This window comes from Harpia harpyja, chromosome 2 (assembly GCF_026419915.1).
Source record: "Harpia harpyja isolate bHarHar1 chromosome 2, bHarHar1 primary haplotype, whole genome shotgun sequence".
Taxonomy (NCBI): Eukaryota; Metazoa; Chordata; class Aves; order Accipitriformes; family Accipitridae; genus Harpia; species Harpia harpyja.
The window spans coordinates 80,724,854-80,749,172 of NC_068941.1; the positions used below are offsets into that span (position 1 = coordinate 80,724,854).

Here is a 24,319-nt window from a genome sequence, read left to right on the forward strand (position 1 = left end):
CCTGCCATGGGCAGGGACACCTTCCACTAGACCAGGTTGCTCAAAGCCCCATCCAACCTGGCCTAGAACACTTCCAGGGAGGGGGCTTCCACAACTTCTCTGGGCAACCTGTGCCAGTGTTTCACCACCCTCATAGTGAAGAACTTCTTCCTTACATCTAATCTAAATCTACCCTCTTTCAGTTTAAAACCATTACCCCTCATCCTATCACTACATGCCCTTGTGAAAATATGCCTCTGTATGTTCTGTTTCTGAAACTTTCTTTGACAGTTGTTAATTGTAGGCACCTCTGAGTCAGGGAAGTCCCAGGTAGAATTTACAAAATGAATTTGATATGTCAATGCTTTATAATCCTGTCCTCAGCAAAAACAGAAGCAGTTTTTCTTCACATTATCATGTGACCTTCACTGCTGTCATCCAGGTGACACCATGCTCTGTATTAAAACACTGTGAGTCTGACACATTGGCTCAATAGTGCTTCCTTGGTAGTTGGCAGGAGAAGATGGGTAATTCTTTCTGCAACCATCTGTAATGAATCCCTGTGAATCCCATTATCTTTTCTTACTCTAAGGGACTAAGAAACCAGGATCACAGCAATGAACAAACAGTAAAAATGCCTGCCAATGTAGTAACTTCTCCTTGCATTGTTAAAGATGCTTGAGGGAATCACTGAAAGAACCAGTATCTTCTAGGAGGAAAAAAAAAAAGTCTCCCTTTAGTCACTGTTTGTGTTACATAAGCCAATGCTTTTACTCTTTCCAAATCAAACTTTCAAAATCAACTTTCACCGTCTTCAAATCAAACCAACAGGCTGGAGAGACCTATTGGTTTCAGAGAAAATAACATATGCAGTAATGAAGTAATGCTAACTCATAATACTGTAGACACTGTCCTCCTGTAAATTCATGTAGTAAGGAAGACTGTATGAGCTGTTACGAATATACGCTTATGTGTCCTTGTCAGTGCAATCGCTCCGAGTTATCAAAGAGTACCTGTCAACAGGTAAGACTTGCCTTATCCATAGTTTCAAATACTGCTTTGGTTGATAAGAGGTAAGGACATGGTCTTCTCCGAGTGCCCTTAAAACATGAATCAATGCATCAGGCTGCTGAGCAAGGGCTGGGGTTGCATATCCCCCATACGGAGCTGCAGAAATGCCTCCCATCGAGGGGAGTGCAGGGAAGAAGGGAGGGACACAGACCTGCAAATAGAGATTAAAAAAAGGGAGAGGGAAAAACAAAAAAAGAACTTTGAGACTAGAACCTTGTATATTTTCAGTTAATAAACAAGTATGATTTATATCAGTGCTTGTTGTCTTCCATATGTATCCATAAAGGAATAAAGCCAGCAGCAGAAATTATTAAGTAGCTTGTTTTTAACAGCAAGATTTTTAAAAAGTTTTGTTAAAGTGTTACAGTAAAAATCTGCTTTTAATATCTTTGTGAGCTGATCAGAGGGAGTCCATGTATAACTCTTGGGCCAAGGAGTCTCTTAAATAGCAGCTTTCAAGAAACTGAAAGGGAAGAATCACTGTGACCTGTTTTTTGTGTTCTTTCGCATAAAATATGTTTACAGTTTCTGTGGGAGGCAGGGTACTGATCTAGCTGGATCCCTTGTCTGATAGCCAGTGTGACCAGTTTTGCGGCAAAAGGCATCACAGTAGCAGAATTTCTATTCTTTTTGTAAGGAATACATTTATTTTACAAAACCAAGCAGTCTAGCCTGAATCAAAACAGTCCATTGATCATACTTTAGCTGGATTCACATCCCTCTTACGCAAGCAATTGTTGCGCACGTAGAGTATATATCCTACCAATACTTACTGCCTAACTCGTGGGAGAAGAGTTTTTTTTAAGTTGTCTGTCAGCTCTGTGGTTCTTGCACTTGAACCTCCCCCCGTTCTCATGTCTCCCTGACTTGAGCTACCCCCTAAGCTTTTATGGAAAGGCTTGTGACTGTCGGCATATCAGTCTTAAATCTTTCACTTGTTTAATAATTTGCAACAAATTGGGGCTAAGTACTGCTGCCCTTGTTCGAAGTATTAAATATCACATCTTGTGCTTTTTTTTTTAAACATAAAAGTAACTTTTAAAATATTAATATTTTCTCTCTTAATGTATTTCATAGTGTTTGGCTGCTGGTTCAATTATTATGAATCGTGAAATAGAGAGTATGGCTATGAGGCCGTTAGCCAAGGATCTGACCCGAAGCCTAGAGGAAGTTAGAAATATCATTCGTGACCAGGCCTTAAGGGATTTGAACCTCTACACAGAAAAAATGAAAGATTCACTCAAGCATTTTGATGTCCTTTTTGCTGAATTTGAATTAAGGTAAAACATCTGAAGTACATGTGTTGTGAGCATTGGCTTGGCTCCTACAGTTGGTGTGTGGCTTGTTGGTTTTTGGAAGTTGGCTGTTTTGTTCTGTTTTCTTTTTATGGAAAAAGTATGTAATTTTTTTATTGTGGTATTTGAATTCTTCAGTAATTTGTTGTATTGTTACGTTTTTCCTTCCAGTGTAGCAATAATGAAAATTAAATAGCTTTTTAGCAATCAACATTTGCTCTCTTCGACTAAACTATAATCTTCCATTTGCATACTGGCATATGGCATTTGAGGGAGGTTTTCCAAGATGCAAAAAGAAGCCATAAATCTCTTCCCTTAATGTTTTCTTTATCGGAGGAAAGGTGACAAACAAGAGACTTTTTTTTAAAAAAAGTATGATAACAAATAGTCTAGAGATTATTATGAGGGTTTTTTTCTCTTGTGCTTAGAGATACAAACAAGATGCACCCAGTGAATTTAAGAAGGCATATTGAAATCTGATGAAGGGAGAGCTTTTACACAAGCCATAATTAACTGCAGGAACTCACTGATTTAAAAACTTGTGATTGAAAAATGGCTTGGAGGTTTATAGCAAAAATAAAAATAACTGCTTTTGGGGCGAGAAAAGTAACTGCTTATTGCACCAAAGATCACATTGACCAAGTCTTGCATTGTGCTTCAGAATTTAAGCCAGCTTCCTGCATCTGTTAGATGTCTGCGGTGCTGGGCATAGTTATAGACAGGATACTGGACGTATCTATGGATCTAATATAATACAGCCATTCCTACCCTAAGCAGAACAGGTTTCGCAGAATTGGGTAGCATTTTAAATTTTTCTTGGGAATAATCCATAGACTGTCTTGTCTCCCATTACTGTTTGCCCTTCCTCAGTATTCATATTCTCTTGTATTATTTTATTCAGGTAAGCAATTTTTTCTGATTCAAAACCTTATCATTATACTGTTACATTGAAAAACATTTTAATTGAAAAAGTTGGCTAAAACCATGTTTTTAAGTGTTGCTTTGAGTGCAGACACCAATGACAATCAGTAACTGGTTTTTGACAGTGCCTGTGCAGTTTCTGGCTTGTCCATACCACCTCTCTACATACAGCATTTTTCTTTGCCATTGTTTTGTAAGCAACTTTTTCCCTTCCTGTGTTACCTATCATCTACAAATGACTGATTAAGTAATATGGTGACAGAGAACCACTTACTTTTACCAATTTTTCTTACCTTGTGAATTAGTGCTTTTGCATGTACTTTCACATAGAAATGAGGCCAACTTCTAAGTCTCCTAAATTGTCTCTTGCTGGGTAACTGAATTTCACTAATATAATTTCAGGTAAAACCTTTCTAGACAAAATATGCTTTTTAGTCAGGTGTTTTTCTTAAGCAAATGCAGAGTAAACCATTCTATCTTCAAGATGTGGCCATGAAAATCCTTCTAGGACTTAGCTCCCTGTGCCAGACAGTATGGAATTCTGATTGCTAAATGTATGTAATTATATTTCTAAGTTACTACTTAGTTCCACTGCCTCAATCTGCAATAAGTAAATTGGCTGCATTTCTTACAGATTCTTACACTGTACAATTTTTATAGTGAGTACTGTCAAAATAAATACAAAATGGTACAGGAAAGGTTAGGTTTCTAAGATGATTCATCCTCAGTTTGTTTTTATTTATAATCTGATTTGTTAACATACCACTATTTTACATGCTTTATTTTATAATCTTTATAGTTATGTGTCAGCGATGGTACCTGTGAAGTCTCCAAAAGAATATTATGTACAGCAAGAGGTAATCGTACTTTTCTGTGAAACTGTGGAGAGGTAAGCATTTTAGTTAAGTACTAGATTTTACTTTCTGTATTTACTTTCATTATGAGCTTTTGTAGAAATACTTTAACTCTAGTCTTTAAGAAGCATCATAAGCACCAGGTATTTTGCTTTTCCAGTAAGGATCCAAGTACAAAGTTAAAAAGCATTAAGCATGCTTGCCAGGTCCAAGCCTATGCTTTTTTGTTTTCTAGACAAAAAAAACCAACCCAAATTTAATAATCCCAACAATAACAATATTGTTGGTATGCATAGTTATAGATGTATAAATGAAGACTAAGCTTTTAAATAAGCTAAATATGTTTAAGGCATCAAGACTTAATGATATTTTGTGCAAGAATACATGGGGAGATGATTCAAATCATCTGTGAACTTCTAGTGATTATCATAAAGAACTTGTAAAGGCTCTTTAAAATCTTAGAGGATTGAAGCTTGACTCTATATGTATGAAGAGATGATGTTAAAAAAAATGAAACCAAACAGTCCAGCAAGTTCTTTTAGGAGTATAAGGTGATAGGAAAAACGTGAGTTTGTTTGGAATGTACTGTGTTGAACATCTTTCTCTCCCCCCCCCCCCCCCCCCCCCCCCCCCGTGACAGAGTAACTAGCCTAGCAGGTGGGCAGTAGAGGGGGACAGCATGTGAAATACCTAGCTTTAGTGAGGTTTTGAGCAGTACAACACTGCTTTCAAAAGGAGACTAGTGAACCGTAGCCTGGGTGGAATTATTAGAGACCACTTGACTGTAAAATGCACTTGGAGTAAGTGTTGGGTTTACTGTCATATTAGGACAACTTGTGAGTAGGACCCTGGATCTGGTATGGTTGATACTTCCGTTAAGGAATGAAGGACTACAGAGCACACTGCCACAATCTGTAGATGACACCAAGATCAGAGGTGTTTCAGGCATTTTAAAAGACAGGATTACAACTCAAAATGGTCACAAGTAGGAGGAATAACCTTCCATCAGTCAGAGAGCTACTGCATATTTGCCCAGTAAGAGGAAAAAGATGGTTTCTCATTTGCAGCTTTGGATAATCTGGCAGTAGACTATAGGAAGGAACAGGGAGTGAGAGTGGGCCATGCACTGATGAGTCCATCTACCATTAGTACAAAGCAGTGCTTGCTTTGTGGTCATTTTGCTGTCCACCAACAGTGGTATTGGCAAGACAAGTACTGACAAGGAATAAGAGAAAGTTGTTGTTTCCATCCTTTTGGGGACCAGTCAGATCTCAGCGGGACTAGTGTGCAGTTTTGAGTGTTGTCTTACGCACCGATATGGACAAATCGAAGAAGTTTGAGGACGTTATGAAACTTATGAGGAAATTAAGAAATTGTGAAGAAACCTGGGAAACATAGCCAAGTGAAAAGCCTAAACAAATTGGATTTTAGTCTGAAAGGGGCTTAAGATATTTGAAAAGTTATTAGAGGACAATGAAATGTCCCCCAAATATTAAATCCTTATACTTCAATAATAGTTGCTGTATAGAACTGTTGGGTTTTTTTAGTTTGTTTTGTTAGTTTAGGGGGATTGACCAAGATGATTATAGCAAGTTTTATTTGAAAATGAAACCAAATACTTTCCCCTATTACTTTAAAAACATTTCTTTTACTTCAAAAACTCTAAGTGCCGGTGGTTTTCAGTAACAAGCTGAAGCTTGGCATGAAATAGTAAAAAGGAAAATGGCATAAAAATTATTTTGATTTTGGATGGCTATAAAAGCTTTAAGTGTTTAAAGATTTTTGTTCTTATATTAATACTTTTTTAAAGCAGAGACTACAGTCAGTTATACACATAGTGGTTTAGATTGTACAAAAATAGTTCATGAGTTACTGTCAATTTGGTTTGGCTTATAACAATTTTTTCAATTTTTTTCCTATTGAAATGTATTCTTTGAGAGTTTGATCTCTTGCTAAATAATTTTATTCTTCTGCTTAGAGCCTTAAAGCTTGGATACCTCACTCAAGATATGATAGATGACTATGAACCAGCTTTAATGTTTACAATTCCAAGATTAGCCATTGTATGGTAAGTAATTTTTTTAACTATTCTCCACTCTGCCTCATTTAAAGATTTATTGAATATTTCAAAAACCTTGTTCAGTATTTTGGCATATTTTATTTCACCTGAGTTTGCTTGTACTTTCTTTTAAAAAAAAAAAAATAAAAAAGAGGATTATGTGGAGGTTTTTGGTTTGTTTTTTTTTTTTTAAATCATGACCAGTTTCATGTAGAATATCAAGAGAAAAAAAGAAAAGAGAAGGTAGAACTCTAAATATAGAAGACAGGAACCTGGAACAATTGATCAGTCATCCTCCAGAAAGAAATTAAAAAATGAAGAACTTGGGTCTATGGAATGTCACGTTGTCAGAAATATTTTTTGAAAACATGTATTTTGTGTCACTCAAATTATATGACCTATGGATACAAGTCTTGAAAACCAAAAATTTTCAATAGGAATTATGTATTTTTCTTAATGACTCTAGGTTGAAAAGGAATTGTCATGGCAAACTGCGTTGTGACCACTGAGTTAGGCTTAAATCTTTTCAAGGAAAGTATTAACGCATATAACTTATGTGTAGATTTGTGCCCTGTATTGACCACTCAAGACAACTAAATTAAAACAGTGGTTTTGCTTCATGCAGTTTTTGCAATATTGAACAAATCAGATGCATTTTTCCTAATGAGTCTTTTGTAATTTAAGACAGCAGTTTCTCTGGAGTAAAGCCAGCATATTTTTAATATTTTACCATTGTGAATGATTTAAAGTTAGCTAATATAAGTAGTATAATTGAAGGAAATAAGAAGCCTCAAATCCTGAGTGTAATACGCTTCTCCTCAGGAAATCCTTGTGGCCTATTGTTCCTGTTAAATAGGATATTGTCTGTAACTGTCATTCTAAAAGTAATAACAGTAATAATCTGATTATCAAAAGACAACGTGAATGTGAGAACTCAGTTTGAAGTTGCTGGAACACACAATGAAGAAGAATACATCATGACTAACTGGAAAACCAAGGGTGCTCTGGACAATACACTATGTCATTCCCAAATTACAAAGAAGGACGGGGGGGAAGAGAAAAAAGTTAAACTGCTCCTAAGTATCCAGTGATTTTTAAATAAATCACTGCCATGTGAAGTTCCACAGAAAAGCTACACCATCAAGATAATAGTGTTGTCTGGAAGAAATGCGAGCCTTTTATTTGTACTGTGAAAGGAGAAGCTTTTAAATGCAAGACAGATGCAATGCAAAGTTGTCATGCTGTTGCTCTGTGTCTTAATGAGAAGGATGGGTCTGGGTCAAGGAAAAGTGCTGGATCCCCTTGGTCCTCTAATAGCAAAGCTTTAAGGAATATTTTTCAGAGTAATTTTTGTCTAAGGTTTCTTCTCAGACATCAGTTTACCATACGTGTTCAGTATTATGTGTTGCCTAGTATGTTAACAGGTGTCAGTGAACTTTGAACCTAGTAGGAAATATTAAGACACACTTTTTTCCAATTTTTACTTCTTTCCATGTTATAACTATATTCAGGGTTTGATTCAGAACTTTCAAAGGTCAAACCTATACAGAGGCCATTTCATAATTGTTCTTTTTGTAGTGCGCTAGCCCACTTCTATTTTTTAAAATTTCTTCTGAGAGTTAAGCTCTATGGAAAGCAGACTATACCTGAAAGCCAGAGGAATGGTGATTTTACATCAATTAGGAGTTCAGTGAGAGCAGCCTCGAGCCTCCACTCAAAAGAAGTAACGTTTGTTTAGGCAGAACATAGGACATGAGTCAGCAATAACTACTTTGCTTTGTGGCAGCCTGCTTGCTCTGAAGCTCAGAAAGCTTAGAAAAATAAAAGTATGTATCCTTGGTAACAGGATAGTTTGTCTTAAGCCACCAAAAAAAATGGGTGACTTGCAAAAGAAGCAACTTCTCTCTCTCTCTTGTCCCCTTTCCCTGCTCCTGCCCTCAAAACCCTAGTCCCCAAAGCAGTGTTGATCAAGTTTAGTAGTTGAATTTCTTCGATCCTCTGTTACCTTGACAATTCTGAACTTTCTGATGGCCATGTTCAAGCCTGATGGGAGACCATGGTACTATCCTGGTGCCAGGGCATAAGCTAGACTCTGGGTTTATTAACAGAAGAAAAAGAGCAGTAATTCCCAGATGGTAAACAGAGTGTAAGTGGTCCTGTTTTTAATACTTCGGTGGCATTCATATAACTTGTGACATCAGCTTTGATGAGCACTGACTATAAGGGCAGGAAGGGGAAAAGGGCCTGGGAAAAATAAAACCTGCGTAGTCTCGAGTGTGAGAACATGCGATCCATTTGCCTTTGAGAAGCATACGTTGTTTTTGCAGTGGGCAGAGGATTAAACAGTTTTAAGCAGAGTGGTGCCTGGTGTGGGTGGAATCCACTCTCTTGGACTCAGTGTGGTATGATGCAGCAGATACAGTGAAGAAAGTGAATTTTGTTTAATTGCTGACACACAAACAGGTTTGGGCAGTAGTGATTCGGTTAGGAAGAGTTATTGAGTTATGTACAGCAAAGTACATGGAGGCTTTCAGGATCATGAACTAACCTCTTTCCAGGGAAATTTCTACAAGTGCTGAGTCGATTTAAAAGCATGGCATTACCAAAATGTGGTTTATGTGATTTAGCAAATGTGTTTTATTTTTTACCACAAGTTAATACCAGGTTGTGTTTATCTTAGAGGTAGAAAAATAGGAGCTGAAGAGTCAACTATCTTACATAGAAATTATTTAGACTGGAAAGAAAAAGGCTTTTGCAATCTCTTTCAAGTCAGTGGACTTCCCCAACTTACTTGATAATCAGTTTCTTGGTTTTTGGTTTTTTTGAATGGGTCAGCTGCAGCAATGAAATAAATGTTCTTCCCCTTATGTTTCCATTGCTTTTCCTCCCATGTTTAAGGGGGAGTGGACAGAGGGGAGGGGATCTTTTTCCTGTTGCTTTAAATAGCATTTAATTCTAACTGGGTGAATAAGACAAAAATAAGATGATAATATGTAACTTGAGTGTAGTTCTAATGTTCATGTGCAGGTGCTTTTCTGACTCCTTATTCAGTAGTTGCTCTGTGTAATGAAATTTTCATTTTTGTGTGTGTTCGTGCATGTGTTTGAATTACAGTGGCCTTGTTGTGTACTCCGAGGGACCATTAAACTTGGACCATAAACCAGAAGATATGTCTGAACTCTTCAGACCTTTTCACACTTTGCTAAGAAAAATAAGGCAAGTAATAAATGATGGTTGTAACTGCTTCTCTTCTGAAGTGAAAATCAGAGGCCTAAAAAAGAACTCATAAATGCCTAGAAAATTGTCTGTTTGCTATGTTAACCATAAACTGCTTTTTCCTGTCATCTGCCTGATATACCCATGAAATAACTACATGTAGTTTTTCGTTTCATGGGAGTTTTCTGAACTTTTCAATTCTTTGTGATAGTTTCTTTTTTTTCTGAATATCATTTTATTATATTTCAGATTTTCCTTATGGTTGGATGATGCCTGAAATACTGAAGTTGCAGTTTATTTTTAGGAGGTCCTGTTTCTAATTAGCATCAGTGTTTCTGTTTAAGTAGGCTTATTACATTTTCTCATTATGTTATGATGCAATACTCAGATCATTCTTAATCTAATAGAAATTACTATCAATTTTTTGTATTGCAGATCTGTTTTTACAGGATGAATCATTTTCTGTGTGCTTCTTTTCACAGTGCTTCCGTCTTGGTAACCATTGGAGATGTGGGCTTCAGCTCAAGTATAAAGAGCATTAAAATATTTTTTTCTTAATTGAGGTCTTTAGAAGACCGATCTGTTACTTTGGAGAAATCAAGCTGTATCTTTAAAGGCTCTTTATATTTAGGGTTTTTTATATTCACCCTTAAGGTATTTTATCTGGGTGTTAAAAAAACCCCTGTTTTCTAAATCCGTAAGTCCTATTATTTTCGTAGAAATCAAATTTATATACCAACTGCAAATTTTTTTCCTAGAAATCTCTAGAGATAATTTGGCAGAAGTTTTTCTTTCCTGTGTCCAATTTTCACCTGTTTATACATTCCCTGTATGTCATGATGACAGTTTGATGTAAGAATAGTTTTCATGTAGGTAAGTTTATCCAGATTAATCTCCTCTCACCCGTTAGAGGTGAGGCATCTCCTGAGGGAGATTGCAAGCTCTGTCAGGGATGCTTCGGAGAGGAGCCTATTTCTGAAGTTAGCTTTTATGACTATCCAGACCACATCCTTTTGTGTCCTTTGAGGATTTCCTACTGTTTCTTTCTAGAAGTGATACAGTTTTATATTTAGGTACATTAATGATATTTATATTGAAATCTCAAAATTGACAAATTAACATGTTTGGTGGTTGGGTTTTTTGAGTGATTATGGTTTTATAAAACTCTGTGTAAAGAAAAACATAAATTGAGGAGCAAAGCTTAAGTTAGAGGGAGGAAATAAACTTTAATGGTACTGAAGCTTAAAAAGTCTACGAAGTTTACATTAAAATACCTTATTCCCAATATATGGCTATCACAGAAATTTTCACCAGCATTCCACTGGCTGACTAAAGCCAAAAGAATATTTAAAAGCTAATATACTTCTCATAATCTGTTCTTCCTGCTTACTCCTTACATTTCACAACATGGAAAATGAAAACCAATGAAGTCAGTTTGTTTAGTCCATTTTATTTTCAGTTACACTGAACTTAATGCTTGGGTTGAAAATACATTAGTAAAATGCTTGTTTGTTCAGTAACTACAATTTTCAATGCAAACTTCAAAAAATGAAAAGACTTTCAGATTCGTTTTTGGAAAAAGTTCTGATACGGTTTAAGACTTACGTTTATTCTGTCAACTGAGCATTAAGAAATGTGTTTTCAGTTGTCTAGCAGACAAAATTTGCAAAGTGTTCTTACTGAGACAGCACTTAAATTTTTGCTGATATGCAAGATGTAATGTAAAATTCTATCTCTGGCAGTCTCTGAATTGGAGGAATATCGAGGAACTCAAATACTTGAAAGAACTGGGCTCAAAAGATCCTTTAGTAATATTCTTGAATGAAAAATACGTTGAATGAAAATAACAATGAGATACAAATAAATGTGCAGTTCATGTAGAGTAATTTAAATTACTTCTTAAAAAGTACCTAAGCTGTCTAGATTTTTTTTTTTAATCACAGTTTTTTTTTTTTTTTTAACTTATCAGGCTGCAATTCCTACTCAGTGAGAATGTTCACAAAAACCTATAAGGGAAGATGGAATGAGATATTTTATATTGATATTTCTGCTCCTCATCAAGAAGGGAGCATTTTTTCCAGGAGTCTTTCTCCAGTCTCTGTCACCAATAGTTAAGTCATGAAAATAGATTGAAGTAGTCTTCTCTTAAAATAGTTACATCTTGTATTGCAATTATGTGCCTGTTGTAAGAATATAGAACAACATCTTACTGCAGAATATGATCACATCCCAGTGAATTTCTCTGTAAAGTTCTATAACTTTTAAGCCAACTGAGTATTTTAACTCATGGAGTAGCACCAAATATACAGCTGATTATTTGGTAGGATTACAGGTAATTTTTAAGCTGTATTACCCTAGAACATCCCTCCTGTTAAAGGCAATGATAAGTACTGTATGTGCACCCACATAATTAAATTGGAACTAGCAGAGGAAAATATCTATTGGCTAGGAAAATTTTTGGTATCCTGTTGGTGGCTGGCAACTTTGAAAACAATAGAGATTGTGGAAGCTCTCTGAGCAAAAGCAGTAAGGGTTCTTGTTTAGGTTTTGGTAAGGTTGAGCAGCAAATGATGACTTTGAATGTTTTAATTAATACCTAAGCCAGGTGCTTGTGTTGATTTTTATTTTAGATGTAAAACATCAACATTGGTATTTTATACATCTACCAATGCATAATTACATAGTACTGTTGTTATCCCTGTTCCTTCTAAACTAAGACATTTGAACCATTTCTGCCAAACTACTGTAATCTGCCTAGTAAAGTATACAAAGCATATCATCTAGTATTTGCATAGATATTTAATTTAGATGCCTGTGACACTGAACATTCATGTGATAAAATATTACCTATACTATATATACATTTGAGGCTGCTATACAGAGATTTTCAGAGGTGAGCAAACTGGGGATTTTGCAGTACTCCATAATTTTGCCCTTTTTCAGAGCCCTCTGCTTGCCTGGTGCTTGTTTCTGGACCATTACAATTGATGGCAGGGTCCCAATGGATTTTGGTGGTGCAAAATCAAGCAGATTGCAGATCAAGTGGTGCAGAATCAGAGGATCATACCATTTTGAGTACACCGAAATGTTTCTGTATCATTGACTAGAAATCAAATGCCGTACACCTGTTGTCAGTGTGTTAATGTGTGTGGGGGGTGAAACTCGTATGCTTTTAAGTGTGCACAGTGATTGGGGGAAAACTGGTTAGTTTTTCCAAGGTGGCTGTGTTGAAAACTTTGAGTTGATTTAAAACTTTTGCAGTAAAGGAGTACCAGTGATATTTGTTATGTATCAGTGTTGGTTTCTCAGTGTTGATGTATCAGGGCAGATCTGGGCACCTTGGTGTGCTGAACTCAGCTGAGCACTGTGGAAGCAGGAGAATGCAAATTGTATTCCTGTACCTGCATCATGTTCTTACGGTGGCAGCTCCATAAGGACAGCTATTTATGCTCTGTTCAGAGCATGAACTGAAGTACAGGCTAGCAGTAACAACAATGCTGTTCTCTGAAACAGACAATTTAAAATTCTAGTCAGAGTACGAGCAAAGTTAATGAAGGAGGCCTGGAGAACGTGTGAGATCAGTGCACTTGGGGTTTTGTGGCCCTGTCCTCTATTTAGCCAAATTTGTTTTTAAATGGACATTTGGCCTCAGATCTTTGAAGAAGTAATTTCTGCACCCTGGATGTTGGCAGTAGAGTAAAATATGTTTATTGGTTTTGCAATAGACAGAGTAAATTTCTACTACTGCTCGTAACAAGCAGAGTACATCTTAAGAACTTGCCTTGGTTTTTTTGCCAGTGGCTGTAGCTACTGGAAGAAAAATGTTCCTCATATTTTCAGGGCTAGATTGCCTTCCTGTGATACTATGCCAAAAAGAGTAAAAGCAGGTGAAACCTCAACATGTGCCTTTTTTAAATTCAGTGTTTTCTAAAGACTCTGTGAGAAGGAAGTGCACTACTGCTGTTAGGGTGGATTGCAGAAGCTCTCTACCTGTAGCTTCTGAATAATGAAAGCAGAGGGAGAAATTCTTTTTTCCATACAAGCACAGCACTTGCTTGGATCCAATGACGAGTTACAGATGCTTCAGCAGAAAGGAAATGAACGATGGAAGTAGCTACAACTTAAACCTTACAGTTTAATAATGATGCCTGATGTTTAGTTTTAAACTTTTAAGTAGTGACATTTAACATTTCTTTCTGTATACTGGTTGACATTAATTTTATTCTCAATATTTATATAGGCATTTTAAAACCTGCCACATTCCTAATGTTGGCAGAGAATCTTGTATAATCTAATTTTGAGCAATTTGATCTTTTAGTGATAGTACTTGGAAAAATATTTGGGTTTTGAGTTAACAAGTTAAGAATGCAAACCATTGACTGGAAATCAAGGTGTGAGATGTTGAATGTTTCTTTGGAGGGTTTTTTTTTTTGTCCTCTTGGTTAGACTGAAGTTCTTTTAAGGGAATTCTTTTAATATGTGCATATTATTATTATTACTACTACTACTACTATGCTGGCTGTGTACTAGCCAATGATTTCTAAACACATGAGGAATAATGGACTCCTAGCCTCTGTTTAAGCAGAAGGTCTTGCTTTTCTCATCCTTTCATTTATGCTGAAATATACTTGCTGGTCTTTGAAAACGTTGACAGCAGTTCTCGACAGAGGATATTTTCATGTGTGGTTTCTAATTGAGAAGCATAGTGTAAATTAAATTCAGACCTAAAATCAAGTGCTGCTGTGTCTATGGATTTGTTTTGAAGTTACAAAGTACTTAAACATAATGGCCTCAAATAACACTTTGGTTTTAGGTGCTTGTAGTCCTGAACTGCAATACTGAGGACACTTGATAACATTGGAGATGCTGCATGTCTCTAGAAGACATAGTTTAGTAAATACCTGAATGTTTGCTTTTAGGCCTGCCTGATTCTTAACTTCATGCAGAAGCTTAACTCCCTAATGACTGAGTTATGTGTCTGAGGCAGGACAGTGCCAGCTTCCAGTCCCTGTTTCAGTGAACAGGCTTCTAAGACATCAGTGGTGCATAAGCGCTATTACTATTTTTAATGAATTCCTTTTATCTGATAATATAATGGTGTGGAACTTCTGTGGTACTCTTTTGCAGAATAATTTTCAGAATCTAATACAAAGGATGGCAAATTGGTTTGCTAATCAAAGTCAAATTTGTGAATTAAAAAATTAAAATGACAAAATATATCTAATTGTGGATATCACTTTCACTATAAGTAGATGGGGGGGAAGATCCATTTTTGCATGTGTTTTGATTTATGTTGGGGCTTAATTGCAAGGATGTAAATAATTTGGTACCCTGCATTTGCATGAGTAATCTCAAATTCAGGTATAAGCAATCACATGTGTTCTGAATATTAATACCAAATGCACCTTGAGTTACACAGCTGAAAGTACTCTGTGCCCCCAAGTTCTAGATTTTTGTACTAACAGTAAAAGTTTTCTTTGAAATCTGTAACATCAGTGCCTCCTATGATTGCAAGTGTAAAGTGATGTGTGTGTTTCTTCATTTTCAGGGATCTACTTCAGACATTAACTGAGGATGAACTGCACACGCTGGAACGTAACCTCTGCATCTCTCAAGATGTGGATTTTCCTGTCAGAGCAGATCCTGAAGTACCCTCTGTCATTACACCGGGCATAACTGCGACTTTGCCTGCTAAGGAGCTTTCAGCGAAAGCTGAAAACACAGAGGCTGAGCTGGCTTGTTCTATGCAGTATGATGAGCAGGAGCTGGAGCAGCTGAATAGGATGGTACACAGAGTTGGAGATGAAATGTCTTCTCTGCTTTCCCCTCCAAGCATCTGTCAGTCTCCAGCTCACAGACCTAGCCTAAGAAATAGTTCTAGCACAGAAGCTTCACCAACAAGACACCATCTTGACAATTTAACTGATGAAGAGGACAGAGTGTTTTTTATGGATGACCTAGATGGAGCAGGAGAAGCTCTTGCTGGGTTGGATTCAGTAAGTGACACTTTTGCTTGGGTGAATAACCCCTGCCATGATTCAAAACAGAACCTGCAATATAGAGATGCTTTGCTGTATGAGAATGGCCATCAGACAGAGGAAACTTTGCTTTTAAAAGATGCTGAAACTGACTTAAGCAATAATAACAATATTGAAGATAGCAAACAGATGTCTGGCATTTCAGTTCAGAATTCATGCAGCTGTCTAGAAGGTCCGGACTCACAGTTATACCTCAATGGCTGGGATGCATATGCTGATGATGCAGAAACAGCAGAAGTGATAGCTCACAGGACAGGGGGAATGAAAATATCTGCTACTGTAATATTCAATCCTAAATCTCCCTCTAGCTCAGAATCCCCAGTAACAACTCCAGAAGCAGCTATTAGTTGTGTTCCTGGATCTGCTAATCCATTAGCAAATGAGGAGGAGGATGAATCCCATAAACTCAGTATAGCTGCCACAAACTGTCTAATTAATTCCTGTGTGTGTTGTGGCAGCTGTGAAGACAGCAGGGAGGACAGTGTTGAAGGTTTAAAGACTAAACATTCTGCAGGAGGTGTTGTAAATGCTTCATACACATTAGTAAAGTCTAAGGAAATGGACCATGTAGATAACTTGGACAATTCAGTCCCTGCACAGGAAACATTAAAACCTGAAACTTCTGCTTTGTTAGCAGAAAGAGACTTTGGCAGAGAAGAGCAAAAACTGCCAATCTCCTCTAAGTGCCTGGCACATTCCTCAGGTTCACAGGTAGGGGCAGAAAATGACTCACAAGGAGAAGCAGAAAGCATCTCAAATCAGCAGAAGAAGTGGGAGAAGAGAAAACTAGGTGAGAAAAAATTGGACAACGGTGAAGATGCTAGTAGTGAAAGAACAGCAAAGGAAGATGTAAAGTCAAGATCTAGTTCAAGGTAAGAGCAACTTGATGTTTTGTTAGTAATTTGTAAATAAATTCCTATATCCTTGTACTTTAGTGAGTGGTGTATAATCAATGTTGATTTTAGAGAAAATAGTGTGTTTCGGGATTAAGGAATTTTTCAATCTACGTTTTTTTAATGCAAGTAGCTTTTTATTGGACTTCTTCAGCTTTTTTGGAAAACATCTGGAGAACACCTGAATTTTAATTGTATATCTCTGTCATTGAAATCAAGTACACTAATCTTAACCAGTTTAATGTAACAAAGAGTGCATTGCTGCTAAATGTTACCTGCGTCATTACCTCTGTTGTACTCTGCTGTTTTGCAGGAAAAGTGTGTCTGGCAGATAATAAAAAGTTAACTTCTACAGAAGTGCATGGGATTAAATTGGGACCTAAACACATTTTACCTTAGCTTCATTTGAGAGAATGGGCTTGATCTGATCATGTTGCCTGTGGCCTCGAGTGTATTTGTGAATGTCTGCGTGCTGAATGAGCCTAATAGAGTGCAGAAGCAGCTTTTAAACCTATTAGACCATTTCAATGAAAGCTGATAGAAAAATGGAGGTCATGGATTAAGGTTCTACATATTTAATGATAATACGGAACTAGATAACAGGGAGAGACCATAATAATAGTTATGTTAAAGAAAATGCCATGCTTCGGCTCAACTTTGATTAGACATTAGGGATCCTACACACATCAGTAGGAAACCAGACTTCATTTTGTTTTACTGTTTAGGGGATAACCTGTTTTGTAGTAAGTAATGTCCTCAGTTTCCCTGAAGTATTAATATAATAAAGCAGAGGGAAGAAATTAAATACAGGTTATTGTTTTCTGTATTCCTGTGACAGCTTTCTTCCTTTGTGCCTTACTGTGTCAGTACTGCGGAGGTCGTGTGTGTGATGCAGCATCTTTTTGTTACATGTGTATGGAGTTCAGGATAACACAGTGTGGGTAGCTTGAACCATGAAGCATTACCACAATATAAAGGCTACAGATATAAACAGTTGTTTAATAACATAACAATTGAATTATGAAATATTTTACTGGTAGTGGAAATAGAATCAAAAGTTCTTTGCCCTGGAGTTAATTCCTCTTACAGGTTAAACACAACTTGGCGTGCACAAAACTTGACTTTTGAGAAGGTACTTTTATCTTTGTCATTCTGACTATTTGCAATCTTAAGCTTGTAAGTATGATCATGTTCAAGGCTTTACAGCAGGGTTTCTGAATGGACTTCATTTTAAGAAGTAATTCACAAATCCCTTTGACATTTCATGCTTTTGCAACGCTTCAAGTGGAATATTCCTTAAAAGTAATAACTATGTTTAATTAGTGTCCTGATAAATCATACATAATTTACAAAACTCAGATAATTTGTCTACTAATTTTTACCTTGGGTAGGATATTAAGTGAAATTTGTGAGAACAAGTCTACAAAATATAATAAAAAAATATATGTAAGCTGCTTTTTCAGCCTCCCATGGTTTGTGGATGTAACAACGTCTTCTCCACATACTTGTCCAGCCTCCGTTAATATTCTGTAAAAACTTTGTATGAGAATTGTCCTTTTACAGAGAGTTCTGTAGGTCCGTGTTCCTCTGTGTCCTTTTGTTTCCTCTGGACCTGGCTCTTAACAGCTTTGAATGGCTCCTAGTTCCTGCCTGGCTTCTCTGCATTGGTGGTGATTTTGTAGACCTCAGTCGCTCTTTGCCTATGTGGTTACGTTTTCAGTTGTAAATTCACAGCCTACTTGATCATAAGTTGTCCATAGCTTTGATCATTCCTTTTGTCTTGCTCTAAACCTTTTTCAGTTACACTATTTCCTCTTAACTATAAGTGAATCAGAATTACACTCACTCAAGATACGAGCAAACTGTGGATTTACACAGTGGCATAACTATTTTCGGTTAATTTTCCAATGGCTCCCAATATTTGACTTCATATTTTTTGCCAAGTGGCGAGCTGATGTTCTTTTTGAAGTTGTCTGCCAAAGCCCCAGGATCCTGCTTTGGGAGCTCAGAGGCTGTTATTTTATATCTGATGCTAAAAGTGTTCTGTCTGTGTTTACCAATTGAATCTCATCTTGCCATTTTATTACCTGTTATTCAGACATTAAGATCCTGTGCAATTCTTCAGTCAGCTCTTGTTACTATTACCCTGAATAATTTTGCACTGGTAGCAACCTTTCAGATCTCATTGCTCTCCTCACTTTTGCAGATTGTATGTGAAAACAAAACCCCCAGGGTCCTAAAGAACTTAGGCAGTGACTTCCTGCTCTTCTGAGAAGTAGTTATTTAACAGCTCCTCCCTATTTACAGTTAATAATTATTTATCCATTTTGGGCCCCTTCCCCTTATGCTATAGCTCCTTAGTTTTCTTAAAAGCCTTAGTGAGGTACTTTGACAGAACCTATTTGGAAATCCAGAGGCTGCCAGCCGAGTCACCATTCTTCACAAGCTTCTTGACCCCTTCAGAGAGCTCCCAAGAGGTTTCCCCTGTAGAAGCCATGTTACTCCTTGCCAGGCAGACCCTCTCATTATTGTCTACCTATTTTAGCTTTTGATATATTCTGTTAAGTAGCTTGGTATGAACATCAGGCTCACAGAACTAGAGTTGTTTGAATCCCCTTGGAGTCCTTTTTATTTTTAAAGATTGCCACCTTTAAACTCCAGGCATCATGGAAGTTTTAAATGAGAGGTTAATAATTCATCTGATTCATTCTTGAGTTCTAAAATTCTTGAACCAGTTAGTGGGTTTTGTCTGTTTTCATCATAGCTTCTTCCACAGTTACTTCGTTGATTACATCTAATTCTCTCTATTCGTTATTGAGACTACAGTACATCCGTTATTAATTGGCAAATACTCCATCTTTGCAGAAGTGGAGAAATAGGATGGAGGTATTTTGTTACTAGATAGTTGCTCCTTTATTTGGAAGCATTCTAATATTAACTCCTTCAGTATATTCTGAGACGCACAGATGCTGGGGATCTACTGAGGATTAGATTAAAAACTTATCTGTGTAGATCCTTAGTTTCCTCATATATATAGATTCAGTTCTTGCCTCTGAATCACAAGTCATGTTATCACTAGAAGAGATAATTCAGTTACAAAACAGAACTTTGTGGACCTTTTCTTACTCATGCTGCCTGGGTGGTGACTAATCACTGCTTTTCAATGGTATTTTTGAATGGGAAGATCATATTAAGCTTCTGCGACTGCTCCCTATTACATGCTTGTGAATGCCAACTTAACCATAGGGGAAATGTTGGAGACAGTAGATTATTTTCAGAATGATGGACCCATTAGCTAGAACAATAAGCAATCTAATATACATGAAATAGCTGCAGGATATGATCATTCATCAAATTGATAAATGTATTTACTTTCTAGTTACTGTAAGTCACCAACCAGGGAAAGAAGATTTTCTTTCCCTTGTCTGAATCAAGCAGCTGTCAAATGTGTACATTATGATATAAACTGTTTCTTTTAGTAAATCAATTCTTATACTATGCAATATGACATTATAGGTATAAATTCAATGATCCAATCAAGTTTACTGTAATTAATCCTTAAACCTGAAATGCCTGGTATTTCAGGCTTCTCTATCTAGCCTCAATATTCAGTGGAGTTCAGAATACAGATTAAATACTCTTCTACTTAAAGACATGTCAATACCCAAATCTTACTACTTTGGTTTTTAAGTCATAGCTGATGTTATGTCTTTCTCCATTATTTGCTTTTAAGTATCTCAAAGACATAAAACACCAAGGGCACTGAGAATCTTGGGCAGCAGCATTAACAAGATGCAAATATGAGAAAAGTGCTAGCAAAGGTGTAGTCAGTATCTGATGTGCTGAAGGGACAATGTGATAAGTAAAGGCTGTGATGTAGCAAAACAAACTGTTAAAGGGGGGAAATTAAGAGTAGTACAGAGGATGATAAAACTATGACAAAGCAGCGTTTGGTGTTTTGGGGTAAAAAAGGACGTAACGCCAAAACAAAGCTTTAGATCTGTATCTAGTATTTCCTTCTTTTTCAACTGGAAGCAAGCTATAGAGATTTTTAAAATGTTTATTCTGTCATAGTATTCTGCTGGCTTTTCCCAAGGGGAAAGAAAATTACAAAGAGTGATGATCAGTTTTTCTTTGGTGTTTTGGAAATACTTGGCTTTCTGTTCTTTCCAGAGTTGAAGAGTCTTTGTAAAACTGTTACTTCTTCTATGTGTTTTATGAAGTTTGGCAGCTTGTTTCATATTGTCATGCAATGCTAGTGTTTTCATGTTTTAGTCTTAAATACCTGGTTGTGTTGCGTGTTTATTTCTCTACATACTGACCTTAAAACAGTTCTGATATAAAAAAAGGATTCTTTATCATAGTTTCTCTTCTTTCCACTGCAGGTCCATTATGTCTAGCTTAAATTATACTTTTTTTTGCCACTTTCCTTGATCTACTTGGTGAGTTTACTCTTGATGAAGCCTTCTACAGTGTACCTGAGAACTGGCAAAAGGAGCTGAAATTGGTAGCAAGAACTTCTTATCTTCACGCTTTCTGCAAGCTCTAGCCTCTAGCTGTGCCCATCGGCTGCTAGATGCTGGCACTGTTTGCATTTATTTGTGGGGGCTTAAAAAATAAAATATTTTGCCATATGCTTTTGCAGTGTAAGGAGGAGGAATGAGGCATCCTTGGAAAAGCATGTTTTGCTGTTTGCTGATCTGTATTGCAATTCTAGAATAAGATGAATAATTTATTCTTCCCCAGCTTGGTATTCAAGTTGTCCCATTTATTAGTGATGCAAGTCTGTAGTCTAAAATTGTATATATTGTAATATACTTATGATACAGACTATTGTAATATATAATAGATTTAAAATTTTATTTCCTCAGCATATTAGAATGAGTTTATAAAAAGATGAACACCTGTTTTATACACTTGGTTGTTAATTCAGATTTTTCTGCCTGTATTTTCTTTTGTTCACTCCTTAGCAACATGTGATGTGTGCACATGTTCAGTACTGCAACTTTAAGATAAAGTCATTCCACCTTTATAAATGCATGGGAAAGAAGCATTTGTATTTTTGGGATGGCTAGCACTTAACATTTTAAAAAACAAAACCAAGCCCACATTACCTTTATAGTTTGTCTTTTAGTTTATAGCATTTGATTCTATAAGTGCTCCTTTATCAAAACTAGCTTAATTGATATTGCAATGCAAATTAACTTGATTAAATGTCTTAAAGTCATGCTTTCCCTATAATATTCCCATCTCAGTAAAACTTGGGAAAATTGTGTCTTTACATGACAAAGTTGCCTTTTCCATAAAAATTAGTGGACAGCTGTGCATGTTCACATAAACAAAAACATGTCTGCTGTGTGTCTTGTATTGATTAGTCTTTTAACTAGCTATTTAGGAGTAAGAAAACTTCTCATCAGCAGGAATGAAATAGTTGATTAGGAACAAAATATCAGCCTTTCAACTGCAAAACTTCCCTTAAGCAATCCTTTAGCTGGCTGTTGATAGAAATTCCTCTGTTCTCCTTCTTGTATTCTGTTTCGTTTCTTTGTGCAACTGGCCAAATTCAGATTCAGTATAGACGAATTTTTTTCAAGCCCTCCTCCCCTTCTTTTTAACAATACAAGTCTCGAAAGTGCAGTGTTTGACCTTGTCTGTTGAACACTGATTTTGTGTGGTATCCGGTAACATGACTGCTGTTATGAAGCCTTAGCGTGCAAATAAAAGATGTCAGTGTTTTATACCAGCTTCCTTTTTACTAGGTACATATATCAAATGCAGCAACAGTGAACTGTATTAACTCTGAGCATACAGATTCCTGAAATGAGTATAGTAGGTAAAACAGTTTCAAAAGCCACTTAGTTGAGTAGATTGGTGTAGCTGACACATGAGGCTTTAGAGTTAGCTCTCATGTAGCAAGATAGACGGAGAAGAGTAGATCTGTACCAATTAACTAATGTAACATGGGATGTAATTGTAACTTGAGTAATAACATTCAGGAGGAAACCATCCCCTGAAACAACCAGAGGTTTAATTAAATGTAAGAGGCTGGAAACACATTCCAGTAGAAAAGAGCACACAAACCAGGATAAGGGTGGCTTTCAGTTTGTTTTTCACTTAGAATAGTTACAAAAAATGGCCAACAGCTTTAAATAAGTGGTCGGTTAGTTCAGGCTGCTAGTATGAAAAGAAAAGGCTGTGAAAAGAGGCAGCCACATCACCCCATGTCACTTTGCTCTGTTGCCTCAAATCTTTATTCTATATTTTTATCAGAGGTGCTGAAGAATTCTATTTTGATGAGTGTGGATGGTGGTTTTATCCCGTGCTAGAATGTAATTTTTAAAATAGCACTGTGGGTGTTTAAGACCTCACAAATGAAACAAACTTTTGCCACCTTACAGTTTAAACAGTTCTATGAATGCCAATTCAACACGGTATTAGTTTCAAATGAGCATGAGATGTGGTGAAGTTCAAATTACCTGTGGGCTGGTGTGGGAAGAAAAGGTTAGCTGCTATCAGCTACAGAATGTGTCTATATGCACGTACCTTCTCTTCTTATAATTGTGCTAATGAACATGTGTGCTGAGCTACTGTCGGCTGATAACAGGAATCATTAGTTGGGAAAAGCAGGTCAATTCACCTCAGGATCTACCAGCATCTTAGAAAAACTGAGCGAATCTTCAGGCAGACACTAATGAGAAGGAAATTCTACAAAGAGGTATCCTGAGTCTATGTGTACTCAGAAGGAATGCACTGAGTATGTCAGGAGTCTTTTTTGTTTGTTTTTTTAAAAAAAGCTATTTAGTATTAACACTGAGAAGGTATAAACCAGAGTTATCATTATTGGATTCCCATTTCTTGGAACTAAATAAACACAGAATTTCTCATCTGAAGAGTTACGGCCTGAATATGAACCAGAAATAAACACTGTAAATAATAGATATTATTTCTGGTACAAAAATTCAATCTGTATTGGTACACAGGAGTAAGAAAAATGTTTACATGTTGTAATTGCCTACACTACACATCCTTTATTACAACAAACTAACCTCTGTGAGCATGGTTTGTGTCAAGTGTGTCCAAGCAGTTTATGTTGCCAAATGATGACTGACCAGATGGATATCTAATCCTGAAATCAGCGGATGGCTCAGCATGGCCAGGTTTGTGCACCAAGTAAAAGATGGAGTTTGTGAAACAGTTTAGAATGGCAAACAGCATAAAGACAAGGCTTAAGAAGAGATGAGATAGTGGAGCTGATGAGAAGAAGTTATGCTGATAGCGACTAGTTAGAGGTGAGTCAGGATTCAAATGAGGGGAAAAGAAGTATGGAGAAGAGGTATGAGGTGAGGCTTATAAGCTGGTCAGAGAACGTCTGTGAAGGTGAAAATAAAGATAGCATTGAGATTGTTGATAATGTAAGCTGGTTGTGTACCGTTATGTTCAGAGGTTACTCATTACGTTTTCTTAAAGATGAAGGTCCAGCACTTTGTGCCACCTTTATCGGTTTGTCTTCTGGCTTGGACTGTCCACTCCACAAAGTCAGCTCGGGATAGAAAGTGATTTCTTGACTTGGGACAATGTTGACAATAAATAATATCTGCTTTTAATAGAGAGATGGTACTTAGGGTGGTGGTTTGTTTGGTTTATGTTTCAGTCTAGAGTGTTTAACTCCCCCCAAAAGTATGCGAACCTTAATTTCTTAGGAACAGTGTTAGCCCTTTGGATTGTGCATGAGAGCTGAAAACCTCAAATTCTTTAAAACAAAACAAACAAAATATCTAGAAGACCAAGAACCTCAGAAAATTGATTTTAAGTTCTTAAAATATTTTCATAATTTTGTTTCATGTACTATTGGTGACTGAGATATTTTGACTGGATTTCAAATATATCAGGCAGAGCTTCACAGAAAGCACTGAAGGACAGCAAACCTGACATCTTTCAGAAAAAGTCTTACTACCCAAATCAACTGACAGCATTGTTACACTGGAAAAATCTG

General features: G+C 36.6%; 1 protein-coding gene across 5 annotated transcripts in view; it reads left to right on the plus strand.

Annotated features, from left to right (window-relative positions):
• The window catches only part of ZFYVE28 (zinc finger FYVE-type containing 28), a 165,568-nt gene that overhangs the window by 104,615 nt on the left and 36,634 nt on the right, over positions 1 to 24,319 (plus strand). For 4 of the 5 annotated variants that reach the window (XM_052780659.1, XM_052780660.1, XM_052780661.1 and 1 more), the window contains exons 4-8: positions 2,128 to 2,330; positions 4,066 to 4,155; positions 6,099 to 6,188; positions 9,294 to 9,395; positions 14,944 to 16,305. In XM_052780659.1, coding sequence (XP_052636619.1) covers positions 2,128 to 2,330; positions 4,066 to 4,155; positions 6,099 to 6,188; positions 9,294 to 9,395; positions 14,944 to 16,305 — 1,847 coding nt within the window. Of the gene's footprint in view, positions 1 to 2,127; positions 2,331 to 4,065; positions 4,156 to 6,098; positions 6,189 to 9,293; positions 9,396 to 14,943; positions 16,306 to 24,319 lie in introns of those variants that run through there. The other variant, XM_052780663.1, reaches the window with a different exon arrangement.